The sequence below is a fragment of the Mesoplodon mirus genome (genome assembly GCF_964341445.2).
Source record: "Mesoplodon mirus genome assembly, chromosome: 1".
Lineage (NCBI taxonomy): Eukaryota > Metazoa > Chordata > Mammalia > Artiodactyla > Ziphiidae > Mesoplodon > Mesoplodon mirus.
The window spans coordinates 21207510-21225792 of NC_138976.1; the positions used below are offsets into that span (position 1 = coordinate 21207510).

The following is an 18283-nucleotide window of genomic DNA, read 5'->3' on the forward strand; positions in this document are numbered from 1 at the left end:
TCGGTGCTCTGTGACCACCTAGAGGGGTGGGATAGGGAGGGTGGGAGGGAGACGCAAGAGGAAGGAGATATGAGGATATATGTATATGTATAGCTGATTCACTTTGTTATAAAGCAGAAACTAACACACCATTGTAAAGCAATTATACTCCAGTAAAGAAGTTAAAAAAAAAAAAGGATGTGCTAACTAACTTTATTGTGTTACACATTTCACAATATATTCATGTATCAAATCATCACATTTACCGTTTAAACTTAATGTTATATGTCAATTATATCTCAATAAAGCTGGGAAATATAAAATTGCTCTCTTGCCCTTTACGCTTGATGCAATCAAGTTATCAATTTATTCCTAAATTTCTCTATTTCCACAGTATCAAATCAACTCAGTATCATTCCTGCTGCCACTATTTCAGTTTAAACCCTCTACCTCTTGCCTGGACTATTATAGTAGCCTTCTAGTTGGTCTGAATCTCTCCTCCTTCCCTCTGTCACCTTTTTCCCCAAACAAACTGAGGACAACTTCCTACCCATCCTTCAAGGTCCATTCTGACTCCCAGTAATATGGTCTCACCTTCCTTTAGGCACTTCCAGCACTCTGTCTTACTCTTCTTTGAGTTCTGATATTAAGTAGCTTGAGTGATGAGACTCTGTTCTCCCATCTTCTATTTCCAATGATGAGCAGTCGGTGCCTTGCATATAGTACTGTTCAATAAGCCTTGATTATGATGGATAGATAGCAAGGCTAAAATGGACTCTCTGCTCCACTTAGAACAAACATTCCCCAACTGAATTCCACTAAGACCCTTCAGGCTAGGAAATAGACCAGCTTTGCAGTGTGCCATGTCATGCCCTCACTTTCCAATGCCCTGGTACTATAGAAGAAGAGCAAGAATAACATTCCTTTTTAACCTGTAAAGGATACGGAACTTTCTTGAACAGTTCTGAGAATCAAAGCAGAAAATGTGGCAGTGACATTAGTGAAGCCTTAGAAGTGTGAGAAGCACCTGAGAGCTTGTGATGAGCAGGTTGTCTGTGATAGACAAACAGACCCATTAAACAGGCATAGCTACTAATTAGAAGGAGCAAAGCAGTGTTTGAGACCTTGACCACATGGATGAGGTGGTAGAGTTTCCTAGATGCCTAATTCAGGAGTCCTCTAAAAATAGGAGTTCATTCACTCTGACTCAAAAAGTAGGCGTTTGATATGGATTCTTGTGCACAGCACTTGTCAGAGGAACATTCCTTCAGTCAGAAGTCTGAAATGTGTAGCTGTAGTCTTGCTTTATGCCTTGGGTCATCTTTGGGAGAGACTTGGGCTCTGGAGTCTCCTACTATCTCAAAGTAGCGGAGGCCTGGGACCCCTAGACCTAATTGGCTTTGGGACAGGAAGGGAGACAGAGCTACCATCTCACATTTGTAGAGTGCTTTCTAGTCTACATGCACTGTTAAGCCCCTTTTCTGATGTTATCCTCATGAGAGCCCTGTGAAGTGTGCCGAGCAGATGGCTCTCATTTTATAGACAGGAAAACCTAAGTCACAGGGCCAGTCAGAAAGAGAACCAAGGTCTTCTGACTCCTTAACAAGTGCTCTGTCCACCCCGCCATGCTACTGAGTTCCGGAAAAGGGAGAAGCTATTTAATAGCGCTTGCCACTTAGGTGAATGGTTGAAACGAATTGCCCTAATATGGTCAGCCATTGGCTGGATCTGAGCCCCTCTGCTTTCTGTCCACAGAGCCATGGGGGTGTTGATGTCCAAGCGGCAGACAGTGGAGCAGGTGCAGAAGGTGAGCCTGGCTGTGTCTGCCTTCAAGGATGGGCTGCGGGACAGGTCTTCCATCCGACGCACAGGTGAACTTTCGGGGTCTCACCGTGGCACGGTAGAGGGCTCTGTCCAGGAGGTGCAGGAAGAGAAAGAAGCAGAGGCAAGCACCCCAGCACTCCAAGAAGAGAGCAGTGTCAACCGTGCCGCCTGGGAGAGGCTCCGGGATGGGCGTGGAGTGGAGCCGGAGGAGTTTGACAGGACCAGTCGTTTCACACCCCCTGCCTTCATCCGCCCCACCCGGAAGCTGGATGATGACAAGCCTCCAGATATCCGCTTGGAGCCCAGAGAGCCTGTGAGTGTCCAGTAAGGGCAGAATCCCACAGTCTTAGACCTTCTGGGATTCAGGGAGCAGGACAGGGAGGCCTGGGTATGGTTGAAGTGAGACTCAAAACCAGAAAGATGGAGCTGAGTCTTTGAATTTCTTCCCCAAGAATAAAAATGATACATACTGGATTTGTCTTAGTGAAAGACTTGAGGAAATGGGTAATAAGGAATTATACCATGGCAGCCCTCCCACCTAAGGGATAATACTGTCCCCTGTAGGAGGCATTTGGAAATTTGGGGTGGGGGTAGGGGGAGTTCAGGAAGGTCACAAAACTGGGAGTTGCTCCTGGTATTTGGTGCCAAGGAAAACAGGGATGATAAGGGTCCTGCAATGCCTGGGACAATCTCTCACAACAGATTATTATTTCCAAAAATGCTAGTAGCATCCCTGCTCAGAAACATGATCACAGAGACCTGAGCAGCTGGAAGAACCTACTGGTTCTTGTCTTCCAGAGAGAAAGCTCTATTGCCATAACATTGGCTTCAGTTGGAGTTCTTCCTTTAGGCTGCTCCAGAGTCACTCAGCCCCAGGCAAGTAGCACTGTGCTTGGTGGCCTAGGATCTTGCTGCTCTGTTTATACATCCTTATACACTCCTGCCATCTTTCCCCAGGTTGTTAATGATGAGATGTGTGATGTCTGTGAGGTCTGGACAGCCGAGAGCCTCTTCCCGTGCAGGGTCTGCACCAGGGTCTTCCACGATGGCTGCCTGCGCCGCGTGGGCTACATCCAAGGAGACAGTGCCGCGGAGGTGACTGAGACGGCAAACACGGAAACAGGCTGGAGCTGCCACTACTGTGTGAGCCTAGACTGCAGGGATGGTGGGCTCCTGCACTGCCAGGGATTTGGCACATTTCCTGGAGGCCCAGTCTTAGAACACTGGTTTCTAGGCAGTAGTCTGAAGAGTATTCAGGTTCGGGTCACTAGAGTTAGGACAGACTTTCCTTACCTCAGTACTATTGACATTTGGGGCACAATAATTCTTTGTTGAGCGGGCTGTGTGCACCGTAGGATGTTTAGCAGCATCCCTAGCCTCTACCCATTAGACGCCAGTAGCACCCACCCCCAGTTGTGACAACCCAAAATATCTCCAGATACTACCAAATGTATCGTGGGGGAACGAAATCGTGCCAGTTGAGAACCACTGAGCTAGAGGACTGAATGGGTAGGACGAGACCTAATTATTCACAACTAATTCTGCTTGGAGCAGTACTTACTCTCTGTTAGTCTATAGTTGTCATTCATTGTATTCATCTGAAAAACCAACCTGAAATCCTAACCGGCTTGCTTCCAATAGGGATGGATTCCATCCAAGGAAAACATCTTAGTCCTAAGATTCTCACTTGGTCTTCTACCTAACTCTTAGGAGCATTTTTCTTCATCTCTGAAGCAATCATTTTGTGAATTAAGTAACAAAGTCCTGTTGATTCGGAACTTTGCAAATTATACATAAATGCCTTCCAAATTTTGAAAAGATTAAAAGCCAGATTCGGGGCTTCCCTGGTGGCGCAGTGGTTAGGAGTCCGCCTGCCAATGCAGGGTGGACGGGTTCGAGCCCTGGTCTGGGAAGATCCCACATGCCGCGGAGCAACCAAGCCCGTGCGCCACAACCACTGAGCCTGCGCTCTAGAGCCCACGAGCCACAACTACTGAAGCCCATGCGCCACAACTACTGAAGCCCGTGCGCCTAGAGCCTGTGCTCTGCAACAAGAGAAGCCACCACAATGAGAAGCCTGTTCCCTGCAACAAAGAGTAGCCCCCGCTCGCCGCAACTAGAGAAAGCCCACGCGTGGCAGCAAAGACCCAGTGCAGCCAAAAATTAAATTAATTAATTAAAAAAAAAAGCCAGATTCATATCCATTTCTCAGCACACCTGAATAGAGTTCAAGTCTTGCTTTATTGATCTGTTGCCCTGCAGATATCTTCATCCACTGATTTCAGAGTAAGGAGTATCTGCTGATCCCCTCTTCTTCCTACTGCCTAGAAGAAAGCAAAGATGTGCCACTTTCTAACAAATAACACTTTCTCTATGGCTTGTCCATAAAATGAAGTATAGAAGAGTTATTTCCAGTCACTTAAATACCTTCTCCCCAGCTGGAATATGCCACTGCAGAGCCTGCTCTACAGGCAATCTTCTCTAGTCACCACTCCTCCAAATGCTAGCCTTTTCACTCACAGCAACTCTGCTTGGCAGTGTTCTGCTGATGTAGGACTGAGTGTCTCCTTCCTAAACCCTCAGGATTACACGGCTCCCTTGCTGGCTTTCTGTCACAGTCCCGCCTTCATTACCACCACTCTCCACCAGACCTTTTACAAAGACTTCTTCCAAGCTCCTCCCTTTTCTTTCCTTCCCTTCACAGCCAAGCTTCTTGAAAGGACTTCATTATCTCCTTGTGGTTCCCCAACCACTTGTAACTCGGCTTCTGCATCCATCATTTTGCTGAATTAGCTCTTCTAAGGTCGCCAGTGACCTAATTGTCAAGTCCGGTGACCTTTTCTCAGGAATCTTTTACTTGATCTCTCTGATGTATTTAGCACTTCCTTACTGCCCCCTCTTTTCTTAGGGTATGAGTATTTTTTGTGAGAATTATTACACAAAATACAGAAACCAGAGAAAATAGAAAATCAATAAAATTCCATCTGACTCGTATAACCACTGTTAACATTACCTCCTACATTGTACAACTCTCTTCTCTTGGCTTCCAGTACCCTCTACTGATTCTCTTCCCAGGTTCTTCTCTGACCATTCTTTCTTCTTTTTAGATTTTTTTTTGATGTGGACCATTTTTTAAAGTCTTTATTAAATTTGTTACAATATTGCTTCTTTTTTATGTTTTGTTTTTTTGGCCACGAGGCATGTGGGGTCTTAGTTCCACGACCAGGGATGGAACCCACAACCCCCTGCAATGGAAGACAAAGTCTTAACCACTGGACCGCCAGGGAAGTCCCGACCATTCTTTCTAAGTGCCCTTAGTTTCTTGTCCCAGTCCTAAATGCTGGTGTTTCTCAGGGTTCTTTTCCCACTATACTCTCTCTCTCTCTGGGTCTTCATCCACTTTGGTGGCTATTCCACCATCTAAATACCAATCATTCCCAAATCTGTGGGTCCAGACCTAAATTTCCTGTCTCTTGGACTTATATCCATCTTGATGTCTCACTGGTACTTCACACTCAACATGCCCCCAAATGAACTCATCTTCTTCCCCAAACCCATTCTCCCTTCCTTGTCTCTGTGAATAGTAATACCACCACCACCCCACAGTTACCAATCCCAACCCATTTCTCTCCCTCACCCCTCATGTCCAGTGAGTCAGCAGGTCCTATAGACTCTACCTCCTAATCTCTCAAACCTCTCCCCTTTTCTTCATTCTCATGTCTTAGTTTAGCCACTTATCTTTTCTTTATTGCAACAATTACTTAACTGCCCTCCATGCCTCCAGACTTTGCCCATCTAATCCATTCTCCACACAGCAGAAAAAGAGCTGACTATGGCACTCCACACTTAAAAACCCTTCCGTGACTCCCATTTGCCCTCAGACAAAAAGGCCCAATTTGAGGGGCTCAATAAAGGGCATTTGAAGCACTTCACAGTCAGGCTTCTGCCTACCTCCCCTCCCTTATCTTTTATCCCCTCCCTACCCTCTCCCAAGACACACACACACACACACACACACACACACACACTCTCTCTCTCTCTCCATTCCAGCCATACTAAACGTCTCACAGTGTTATACACCATTGTGCCGAGCATATATACTAGATGCTCAAAAAGTGTTTATTGAAAGAATGGTTTGAGTTCTTCATGAAATCCACAAATGAATAGTCATGACATGTCTGCTCCTGTTCTTTACTGGTATTTTAGAGAGAAAATGATCTACTATAAAGAATATTTGGTAGTTTAAAGACTATAAGACTGTAAATTAATGCTAACAAAATAACATATCAGTGCTCTTTTGGAATTAAGACTTCCCTGGCACCACAAAAAAAATTCATTTGGTTTTAGGAACTTTTTCATGATGGCATCTCTTTCAAAACCATTCTGGAGTTAAAGTGATACAACTTTAGGATTAAACAATTTTTAGAAATATGGAAACTGGAGTTAGAATTAAACTTTTTTAACTAAAATACTCTTTGAATACAGCCTGACACAGAAGCCAGATACATAAAATGGATAAAGATGGACCTGCTCTGATTGTTGGAGCTAGGGATTCAGAACCCTGCCCACTTGCCCCCTTCTCCCTCGCAACAGCTTCCTAAGGCATCTCCAGGGAACCCCTAAGCTATCTCAGAGAATAATTCAAAAACCACTATTTTAGTAAAAGGGACTCAGGGCTGGAGCCAGGATATCTGGGTTCTGGGAAAGATCCTGCCCAGAGGTGGACAGCTCTGAGAAAGTCCTTTCCCCTTTCTGGGGCCTCAGTCTCCTTGACTGTGAATGAGAGGCTGGGATTAGATAATCCAATAATTGCCTTCCAGCTGGAATACTATTTCCATCCTTCTTGATCCTTGGCCTTTCTTTCTTACTGGCCAACATGGCCACTGACTTAGCTCTTCCTCTTTTTCAGAACAACCTCAACTTGCTGCTAACTGAGGAAGAAATGTACAGCCTCACAGAGACCTTTCAGCAGTGTAAAGTTATCCCCGGTAAGGCTGGATGGTACTGACAATGGAGAGAGCCAGGCAGATTTCTTCTTCATACTTTCTAGGATGAACCATGAAAGGAGTATTCCGGAATTTGTGGGGCAAGGGCATAAATGGGACCGTGTTCGCAAGCTGTTGGCCCACCACTGGCCACAGCCTGAGTTATCCTGGCTATGGAGACAAAGACTGGATGAGAGCTGTGGGTGGTGGGGCTCTGGAGGGTACCCTAGAGGTGAGTGCAGGTACTCCAGAGGCTGCGGAAAGGGTGGGCATGGCTAGCACGGGGTGCCTCCCCACAGACTGCTCCCTGACGCTGGATGATTTCCTGCGCTACCGCCACCAAACAGCGAAGCGAGGGGACAGTGACAGGGCTCTAAGTGAGGAGCAAGAGGAGCAGGCAGCCCGCCAGTTTGCAGCCCTGGACCCTGAACACCGAGGACACATAGAGTGGCCTGATTTCTTGTCCCATGAGTCCCTCCTACTTCTACAGCAATTACGTCCCCAGGTAAGGGACAGCTGGGGGTAAACGTCCGTGGGATATTGGGTGAGAGACCAGGGAAACATGCCAGGCAGCTTGGAGGAGCACTGGGTACTCTCCGAGCAAGAACCAGTACCAGGAAAGGGTTCAGGTTCTATCCAGTGACAGGTGGTCCAGTGCCTAGGCTGGGGAAACTGCCCAAGGAAGATTGATTAGCGCTGGACCCCACTGCAAATGTTGGTGTTACCAGAAATGCTCTGGGCTGCTTCAAAGGGAGGGTGCAGAGGTGATGATGGAGGTAGGATTCTCTGTGGCTTGACAGTTTACAAAATATTTTCACCTCCAGGTCTTAATATATCTCTTCTTCCCCAGAACTCTCTGTTAAGGCTTCTGACAGTCAAGGAGCGGGAGCGAGCCCGGGCCACTTTCCTGGCCCGGGGCAGCGGGAGCACTATCAGTGAGGCAGAGTGCCGCCGTGCCCAGCACTCTTGGTTCTGCAAACGCCCCCCAGATGCTTCTTCCTGCAGTGTCAGGTCCGCTCCCTACCAATCCCTGCCCCCACTCACGTACCCTCCTCCTTTTTCCATGCCAAATGGCCCTTGTTATGAAAGGTGCCTACCTCCCTGTTTCTCCTGCCAGTTTCTCCAAACAGCCAGAAGATCCTCCTGTGCATTAGACAGTGGACAGTGACTCCTACTGGCCAAGGCATAGAGTAGCCTCTACTCCAAACTCCGTCACCCCATGTCAGAAAATCCTGGACAAGCACATCCAGAGCTTTGGGTTCACCAGAATGTGGAAGGGGCCGGACCTTTCGGTGGCCCACTCCTAACCACATGTCCTTGTGCCCAACAGCGTCAGCCATGTGGGTCCCATAGCAGACAGCAGCCCAGCGAGCAGCAGCAGCAAGAGTCAGGAAAAGGCCCCGCTGCCCACAGAGCCTGAGTCCAGGTGAGTGACACCTCCTCACCTGGCTGTCTAAACCCCTGACCCCTACAAACACACAAGTAAGATTGGGTGTTACCCACCATCACCCCAAAACAGCAAATGCCCACCCCAGAAACCAGACTTCAAGAGTACACATTTGACCCCAGATCCATAGGGCCAGTGAGCTGGTCTGTCACCCTGGAAGCACAGCCTGCCATCACCATGTCACGCACAAGCCAGGGCTTCCCTGAGTTTTGCCCACCTCAAGCCATGCTGCCACTGGGAGCAGGTCTCATGAGCCTCCAGGCTCAGCAACCGGCCTCACAAACCTGTTCTTTGCTTCCACTCCAGATTTGTGGACTGGCCTACCTTCCTGCAGGAGAATGTCGTCTACATCTTGGCTGCTCGCCCCAACAGTGCAGCCATTCACCTGAAACCCCCAGGATAGCATGGAGCAGAAAAGCTCAGTTTGGGGACAGTGGCGTTCTCTCCCTCCTTTACTTTCTCCCTTCCCTCCACAAACCTCTGGTACTGAGACTTATGGGGATGGAGCACTGGCCACATCTCAGTTTGTCACTAAGCTTTATGGCACTGAAATCACCATTCCCATCACAACAGAGACAGTAAATGCATTGCCACAGGGAGAAGCCCTGGGAGCTGTGGCAGTATCTGCTCCTGGACCACCCCCTGCCCTCACACCATAGACTGGACCTGCCACTGCACACGTATATGTGTGCACACACATGCACACATACACACATGCCTAGCTGGCTATGCCTGCAGAGACCTGGTTCTTTTTGGTTGAAGAAGGACCAAAGTTCTTTCGTGAAGCCCTTGGTATAAACGAGGGGGTCTCTGCTCAGCCCTTCTGTTGGCCAGTTCTTATTCACAGTAGATCAGTCTCTGGTCAAGTGATTCTTAATAAGGGGGCAATCAGACGCACATACTCTCCTAGAGATGCTGACAGGCTCCCTCTTCCCACACTGAAAATCCCTTCTGTGGTGAGCCACTGTTCTGGTAGGTGTGTGCTATGTCCCTCAGGTGGGGTGGGGAAATGGTTGGAAATCACCACTGCACTTATTATTTATTTATTATTTATTTAAATTCAATTCCTGGTGACAGAGAAGGCAACTAGTCTGTGGAGTCCTAATTAGAAAAGGGAAGGCAGCCCTCCCAGGGACCCAGAATTCTAGGAACCTCTCAGCCAGGTCATTCAAGTCCAAAAGTCTTTATTTAACAGAACAGTCCAAAACCAAGGTGAGCCATCCTGGCCCGTTTTTTAGGTGGGTGCTCATGGCCCAGAGCCCAGGGGCCTGAATGGAACAGGTATGATGGCACGAGTCTCAGCCCTCTGGGTTAAGTGCTTCACCCAAGTCAGCTACCACAGAGACCCAAAGCCTGAGCTCCAGTGAGGACAAGGCCTGGATGGAAGAGGAGAGAAGAAGGCTCATGCTTTTCCATTCTTCCAGCTCAGCTCAACTGCAGACCTAGAAAAGTGTGCCATGGTATGGAGTACAGAGCCAGCCTTTTTCATAGCCCAAGAAAGAGCAACTCCACAGAAGCCCTCAAAAGGAATTCCTTTCAAACCACCTGACAATGAGGATAAGACACTGGAGCTAAGAAGAGGATTTGCATCTCAACTCTCTTGAACAGAGAAAGTCCCAGCAAAGCCTCACAGAAGGAAGAGGTGTTCCCTTCTCCCTGTTACTGAGATATGGCCTGAGTTGCAGCTTTTCCCCATTGCTCACTACATGTCCTTCCCCACCAGCTTAGGGCCTGGACCTGGCATGGGAAGACTTCGGGGGCAAGGAGAGGCTGCCACAAGGCCACCAAGCCTGGCCTCCCAGCCCCAGCTGTCCTTCCTAAGTTCTCATTAAATTCCCCAGTCAGTGTATGTTACAGGTAAGCACAGGCCCTGGAGTTCAAGTTTCTGTATCCAAGCTAATGGCTTAGGTTAGCCAGTTCTGACGACCAAGAGTTATTTGAGAGGGCGTTGGCTCAGTCATGCAGAAGTTAACACAACCCCATTGCTCAAGGCATTTCTACAGAAAAAGCAGCATACAGCTCAGTGCTGCTCAGAGGAAAGCAGGGAGCTGTAACCTGGGGCATGGTAAGAGCACTATATGGTCTCCTCCCTTAGAGCCTGACCTAGAAGCCAGGTAAGAGGCTTCTGAGGTTGGATTGTTTAGGACTGAAAGGAAGCATACAGAAGATGAACTGGGTTCATGTGTGTGGCTCTGAACATTTAAAAAACCCCAGTTCTTTGTAAATACTCCATAGCCATACTCCCAAGACTAATCAGTAGGAGGGGCCATTATTCAGTCCAGCCAAAAAAAGAAAAAAAAAAACAAAGAAAGAAAGAGAAAGCCCATGACTTTTGGGCCCAAGGACTGCATCCGAAGCAGCCAGCCCTGGGGTTTTGCCCTGAGATTAAAGCACATTAAGCACAAGGGCTTTTGCTTACTCTCGGGCAAATCACCTTCTATGTCAATGGCCTTTGGCTGCTTGATCTCATGGACAGGGCATTTTGAGTAAAAACAAGGTCTGGGCTTTGAGAGCTCGGTAGCTTTTTCTCCTGCCTCGTCATCAGTCAAAAGGATTGGCAGTCCATCTTCTTGTTCCCTGATCCTTCACAGACCAAGGCGATGCCTACCTCTCTGGAGCTGCAGCTTCTAGCTTTCTGTGGGTGAGTGGTAAAGACTGGGGGCCACTGGATCAGGCCAGCTGTATCCCAGGGCCTGGCAAGGCAGACCCCAGAGTTCTTCCACAACCGGATCTGGCCCATTTGGGATCACCCTCTCCCTATTCCAGGGTGGCAAGCTTCCTTAGTGGGGGCGTGCTACAAAGGGTCCAGGGGACATTGCCCTCAGCAAAGGATAGAGTGCCCAGTCACAAGAATCCTAGGAAGCAGAAAAGCACAGAGTAGTAACCAGCCTCTTCTCCATAGGCATTTTAGCTTTTTACCAAAGGAGAGGTTCCATTGCTCCCTCAGTCAAGAGTTGCAGAAGCTCTATCCCAAGCCCCCTTCTGAGATCTCCCTTTGCAGCGTCCTAATCCACAGAGCCCCTCTCCAGTACATATGGAGATGTTCAAACTTGTATAAACCTAGTGAAGCCAATTTCCTTTTCAAGCCCTTTCATCATTGTGACTGTCTGAAATTCTGTCAAGTACAGAAATTAGCGACTGACTCTAATAAGAGTATGAGAAAATGTTTCAGTCTTTTCTTCTTGGCTGCCCCAAGTTGCAGCGATCAGTTCTTTTCCCAAGCACCACCCGCCCCACCCCCCAGCCAAGGGAGGCTGAGGTTACACAGATGCTCCTCTGAAGACTACTTGCCCTAAGTCTATTTTTCACCCAGAAGTCCTCTTTTCCATGCTCAGATTTAAAGATAGGGGCATTTGATGACATGATGGAGCTTCAGGGACACAGGGTCAGCTGAGGCAATAGCTGTGGCCATGTAGCCTCTTTAGGTCTACTCCATGGCTTCCTCTCCTGAGATCAGCCTTCCCCAATAGATTCAGGCTCTGTGCTTTTGAGCAATGGGCCCCTTTGATCCCAGGGATGGAGCAGTTTCCTTACTCCTAGGTACTGACCCCTTTCAAGAGCTCTTCCTTTGAGGACAGCCACGGCAGAAGCTATGAGCACGTTGCCTCTTTCTGTCCTCAGCCTAAGGAACTGTGGCTGCAGGCCAGACACTGGCCTTTCTGGCCCTGGTGCTCCCTATGGGATGTCACCCTGGCCTTGTTAGAGTGGCCAAATATAGGGGTCCCCCATTCCTATCAACAGTATGGGAAGCACAGAATCAAACCACCTGGGAAGAGGGCACCTCTCTGGGGGGGTGGGCTCAGGATTGTGCCTAGGCCTCTAAGCCTCAACCTCAACCACTGCATGTCTCGTGGCTTCAGTAAAGCTGGTGCAAGAAACCCTAAAGGCAAGAGGGAAGCTCAGAAGAAGCTGTATGGCAGGGTCACAGGCCAGCCATGACCACCACAGAACCAAGAGTAAATTTCAGACAGGACTGGTGGCAGGCTCTAGTGATCCTGCAGGCATGTCCCCTTTAAACCAGCAGAGTAAAGGCAGATACATACTTGGAGTTTAAAAGGCAAAACAACATTGATGCCAGAATTTCAGGACATCCAGGCAGCACCTGTAACCGTAACCCCTTTTTACCCCTCTATTTACAGTGGAATAAAATTGCTGCTTTCTCCATGCCACTTAGTTTGAATTGCCCAGAATATCTCTCTGGGCCCTTAGCTACAGCCCATACAACAGAGTTCTTGATTGGGGGATATTAATGCATCCTGCCTGCTCCGACAGCCCACGCTGGAGTGGGGTGGGACTGGGCATTTTCTCTGCTGTTGTTTTTCTGCTGCCACTGCTTTTAGCAACCTTGAAAGGAAAGAAAATGAACAGGTTACAGAATCTCCAGTAGACCCCACTAGCACTAAGGAAAAACTTTCTTCCCTCTGGGCCAAATGCCCCAATGACCCAGATCATGGAGAGGGTGTCAGGTCTGCTCAGGCCAGGGACTAAGAAGTCCAATCACATTCCGGTTTGTATAGCATGGGTTGGCATGACCACAGATAAGAACATCAATGTATAAGTAGCAAGGCCTTTCCATATCCATGAAACGAAGGCCATCAAGCCTAGCCTCCTATAAGAGATGACCTCTGATCTGTCTCCCCACCAAACACAGGCTTGTGAGAAGGGCTCTGAGAGCACTCAAGTAACAATGGAGGATCCAATGGCCTCTGGTCCCTTATGCCCTTCCTATGTGCTTTTCTGCGGAAGGTAACTTGACAGTAAGCTGAGGGGAACATCCTCAAGCCCTGTCTTCCCATCACTACAGCTGCATGCTCCTCCCCATGGCTCAGCCTTCACTCCAGAAGGAGCTGATATTCCCAGAGGCTGGGCACAGTGAGAATCATAATAAAAAGATTGTGATGCTATTTTGGCTTCTTGTTTCCTGTTGTTTGGGGCACCTACCAAGTTTCCTATCATCGGCCAATTCCTGAGTCTAAAACAGGAGCAGCTGTGGCCTCCAGAGAACCCATAAGATAGGTGGGGGTGGGAGGAGGCAGGGTCTCCAGCATGCACACAGAGGAGACGAGGGCACTGAAGAGAAGAGCCAACGTTTTTGAAGAAATTAAGGAAAAGGTAAGCCCTCCAAGCCTGTCTGCTATGTATTGCCCCCAAACACACACCAAGGGCCAGCTTTAGACATTTTTCCCTTCCCAGTTTCTGCTGAGCTACAAAGTAGGAAAGCTGGTTGGCTGTTTTCTCCGGGTCTTCTGGGCTCTCCTTGGTCTGAGTTTCCTCCCCATCTTTGCAAATTGTTTTAATGTGATATGATAGGGCTGGGTAAACTAAGGTCTGGAGAAGCTTTCAGAGGACTATGAAATCCCCATTCATCCCTTTTGCCTGGTAAGAACAGAGCCAGTACTTGTAGACAGGAAAGCATCTCTAGACTGTGGATCAGAGGCAGATATTCTACCTCAAAACCATAGGAGCCCCAGATACAAATATGGTTAACCCCTGAGGGACCAGAGGCCATTCAGTTGCATATGTCCACTTACATGCAGATTTTTTTTCAATAAATAGGTACAACAGTATCACACAGTCCTCAGTTAGTTGAATCCACAGATGTGGAACCGGGGATACGGAGACGCAGCTATAAAGCTAAAAGAGGATTTTTGCAGCAGGTGCATTGCCACCCTAATTCCCACATTGTTCAAGAGCCAACTGTAATTACTAACATTTTTGAGCACTTACTATGCACTGGGCAATTCTAAGTGCTTTGCATAAACTAATTAATCTTCAAAACAACCCTATGTGATTTGTATTACAGATGAGAAAGTGAGGAACCGAGAGGCTGAGAATTTCTCAAGGTTCCACAGTCACACAGCTAGGAAGCAGGGGAACCAGGTAGTCTGGCTTCAGTGCCCATGCTCTTAACTACTTTACTGTGCTGCCTGTCAAAGTATACCTCAAAGAAAGCTGCTGTGTGGTCCAGCACCTCCTGTTTCCACACCCAGGGAATAGGCATACACAGATAGCCAGACCTGTAGCCCATGTCAGAGGATTTCTTACCACCTGCACAACTCACCCGCCTCACAAAGACTCCCACACCCTTCCTGGAATTTTCCCACGAAGGTCCATCAGGCTCAGAAACAACTTAATAACATCCTACACATCCCTTTTCCTTATCTCCAGGCTCTGTGAAGCCAAGCATTGGGACAGAAGAGGCATAAAAGCTGGACCTCTGTGAACCTTAATGACAAGCAAGGTTTCCCCACCCTCAATCGGGCAGTCCTGACTGGAACTTCAGAGCCTCCCAGCACTGTTCCTGCTACCAACTGCCACTTGTTCCCAGGGTTGGCTGGAACCTCAGCTCCATAAAAACTTCCACCAACCGTGACTTTCCCTAGAGATAAAGAGGAGTGCACTTGAGCCAGAGCAGGGCAGTGGTTGCTAAATTTACTAAATATGGAGTAATTAGTGCTCTCTCCCATCCCACTCATAGGGTTGCTTGGAGTTTGGCCTTGCAAAACCTCAGTTTCCGCATCTGTAAAAATCTGGAAAACAGTTCATTTTGTCTGCTTCCTGGGCTGATAGTTGAGTGAGGACAGAATACGTTTGGTGAGAGGAAAGAGCTTGGTACACTGTGAGGCACTGAGTGAGCAGCAAGAATTTCTGCCCCCACCTGAAGGCTGTGTGTGTATCATCTTCTACCCACCCACAGTCCCAGGCATAGCCGGGGGAACTTCCATTGGCCTCTGTCCACAGTGCTGAAGTCACAGCCAAGCCAGCTGGGGATCTTCAGTCCCTCTTTTTTTTTTTTTTTTTTTTTTGGCAATATACTAATTTATCCATATGTACATTCATTTTACATTATTACATTTTAATATTCATCAAAAACAAAAACATGGAACGCTTCATGAATTTGCATGTCATCCTTGCACAGAGGCCATGCTAATCTTCTCTGTAATGTTCCAGTTTTAGTATATGTGCTGCTGAAGTGAGCACTAGAGTCCTTCCTTGTCCCATCTAAGTAAGCATCAAATACAGAGACTTCCAAGCCCAAGGATTGCCCTAAAGCTCAGAAAGTAGTGCCAAAATGTTTCTTATTTCACTAATTTCAAGTATCTTTGTCTTAAAAAATAATAATAAATAAATAATAACACTCCTTTCAAAATTATAACAGGTACAAAACGGGCAAGATGTGATTTAGCAGGTCAGGGAGAACAGAGTACGCAGTCTTCACCTGGTGTGAGTGAACTACTAAAAAGCTGATGTAACCTGAGGCTACATGGAAAGTTCAGGGTCAGAGGAGGGACGCGGGCTGGCTAGTATGCTGCACCAGCACTCCTGGAAAAACCTAACCAGAGCCAGGCATCATAAACTGAAACCCAGCCAGGGGAACATGGTCTTAGTGGCTGGAATTGAACAAGGCAGAGGAAGAACCCATGAAGGCCTGAGAGGTGTTCACATGTCAAGGAGCAGACTCAAGGGATGCAGATGGCTGATGTCTGGTAGATGGGACCAATGAAGTCAATGCGACCTCAAGCACAGAGCTAAGATCAAAGGTGGAAGAGAGACAGATTTCTGCTCAATAGGACCAAAAGATAACTGAATACCAGGGAAGGTAGTGAAGCTGTATGAGCATATGACAGAAATGTGGAGTTGGGGGTGAAATGTCTTCCCAGGTGTCCAGTCCTCCTGAGACCTGCGATGCCAGTAAATGGTTAAGCACCTTCTGGTGCATCCCCAGCCCTGAGGCCTGCTGAGCTGTAGGGAAATCCATACTTATACTGACCCAAGTGACCCCAAAGCATCAGCATCACTGGGTTGGGAACCTTTTTTTAGTTCAACCTCTTAAACCAACTGCTGTGCTTCCAGCTCTGAGTCCTGACCTGAGAGAAAAGATCCAAGATCCCAATATGGCTATTAATCCCCTTTCCAGGTGGGCTCTGGGAAGCATGCCTTTAGAACCTGATGTTGCACGCCCTCTGCTGGTCATTCCCAGTACTGTTCTCTCACCCCAAAGAAAAACCCATTTGAACCTTTATGGTACTAGTAGTCAGTGTAGGTTCAGAACAGACGGGGAGACACAAGGCAAGTACCAGGGAGTTAGATCACTGGTCAGTGTTCAGTCAACGTACAGGATCATAACTGAATCTATGGACGGTTTAAGTATCAGTATCAAGATTAGGGCTCATCTGTGTCTAGGAGGAGGGCTTAGACTGAGGCTGGGTGTAGGGAACTTTCTGGTCCAGGACTAAGACCAAGGTCAGTGTCTCAGGCTGAGGCCAAAGTTAGGGCTTATTGTGGGACTGAACTCTGGGCTCAAGTGTCAGCATGAAGTGTGTATCCAGGTGATATGCTAAGAGTCTGACCACAGGAAGGAGTCAGTCTGCATCCAGGGTAATGGGGTCAATGCAGTATTCCTATACCAGGTGGAAACATCAGATAGATAATAAGCACCAGCCATTGGAGAACTCAAGCAGAGATATTGCCAGAGAAGAAGTATAAGAGATGGGGGACAGAATAAGCAAGTCACTAATTTCTAAGGACCTCCCAACCTTAAAGATGGAAATAGCCAAGCTAGAGCGCCCCTTTCTCCTCAGAATGTGAATCTCAGTATTCTAGTTCCAGCTTCCTGTTAAAGCCCCCCACTAACCCTAGTACTGCCATATACAAATTATAGGAACTATCTGGGGACAGGAGAGGTCCAAGGACCAATCCTGTCACTGCAGAAAGCCGGCACTGTGGGGGTAGTCTTCCTTTCCCCCAGGATTCTCTGTGTCTACTGGCAACAAGGCTTGGCAGCCTCCCACACCCAGATCTTAGCAACCCTGGGAGCCCCTGGCAACTGCTGCCATGGTGACAAGACAGGGAACTGAGAACAAGTTGGGGGGGAGCACTTCCTCTGGAGGCTTCAGGATATGTGCAAGATAGGGCTCCCTCTCCCATATACAGTCTGGGAGGGAACATGTGCTCCTGTCTAAACACCTCCTCACTGGCACCCACCCCCGCCCCTGCCCCCGGGGTTCTGGTTCCCTCAGGGTGAGGAAATGAGGGACATCTAGGGTTGTGACGTCTCCAGAGGGAGGGAGGGTGAGTGGGGGTGTTTGGTACTGACACGATCAGATGCATGCATACACTGGCAGACATGGTGTCAGCATATCAACAGCCATGAAGCCGCATTTCATCCACTCTTTGTCATGTAGACACAGGCCTACTTAGTCATTTAATCACATATGTACAGTAACACAAAATCACATACCTACAGCAAATAACACAGAATCAGGCACTCTACCACACAAAACTAATTACACAGATACACTCACTTACAAATTGCATGACAGATACAACAGGACAAATAATTCCCAGGCTCAAACATTTACAGACGCACTCACATACCGAGATATCTGTGAACATACAGCGTAAGTTAACTTTCTTGAGCGTTAACTGCAGGCCGAGCTCAGAACTAAGTGCATTACATGTGTTACCTTAATTAACCCTCTCAACGACCCTATGAGGTACTGCTGTCCCCATTTTACAAAGGAGTAAATGAGGAACCGATGTGGCAAGTAACCTCACAAGGTCAACAGTCTGCCTTCAGAGCCTACATTCTCATACCCTATGCCACACCCTGAGGCACCCCTGGTTCCTCTCACACATTCCTGATACCCAGGGCAATGGGACAAAGGACAGCAACTGAAAACTCAGCCAACAACGGAATCTGTGCCACCAATACCTGAAGGCACAGCCCTGCACCCTTGAAGGTCTAAGCCTACACTTCAGCATTAGCAGGGACCAGGTAAAGGCCAGTGACTAAACTCTGCCTCCGTGTTGGCACAGGCAAGGCTGGAGGAGGCAAAATAGACAAACCTGGCATAGGAAGAAGCAGAGCCGCCCACAGCCCAGGCCCCCATGAATCTGGAGGTGGGGGAGTGAGAGCCCTCAGATATAAGGAGCCAGTACCATTCCTGGGCCCCCTCACCCTCCCTTTCCCATCTCCCATGTCACACTATTCCATTCCCTCATCACCCCACCTCCCCTCCCTTCCTCATTTCTTCTCACCTCATCT

The 18283-nt window shown here is 48.1% G+C and overlaps 2 protein-coding genes across 4 annotated transcripts in view; one reads left to right on the forward strand and one right to left on the reverse strand.

Moving 5' to 3' along the window:
- LOC309799833 (protein SPATA31F1-like) overlaps window positions 1-18283 on the reverse strand; it is a 114447-nt gene that overhangs the window by 64395 nt on the left and 31769 nt on the right.
- On the forward strand, window positions 1739-8638 carry PHF24 (PHD finger protein 24; the record flags this gene model as incomplete). Of its 3 annotated transcripts, XM_082613389.1 has the most annotated exons (8): window positions 1739-1786; window positions 1898-2116; window positions 2761-2946; window positions 6713-6791; window positions 7088-7293; window positions 7639-7799; window positions 8119-8214; window positions 8542-8638. In XM_082613389.1, 8 exons carry the CDS (start codon window positions 1739-1741, stop codon window positions 8636-8638), a joined length of 1092 nt encoding a protein of 363 aa, XP_082469515.1. The 3 variants fall into 3 exon arrangements, with proteins under 3 accessions (XP_082469515.1, XP_082469514.1, XP_082469516.1); XM_082613388.1 differs by having other exon boundaries at window positions 1739-2116; XM_082613390.1 differs by lacking the exon at window positions 1739-1786 and having other exon boundaries at window positions 1989-2116; window positions 2826-2946.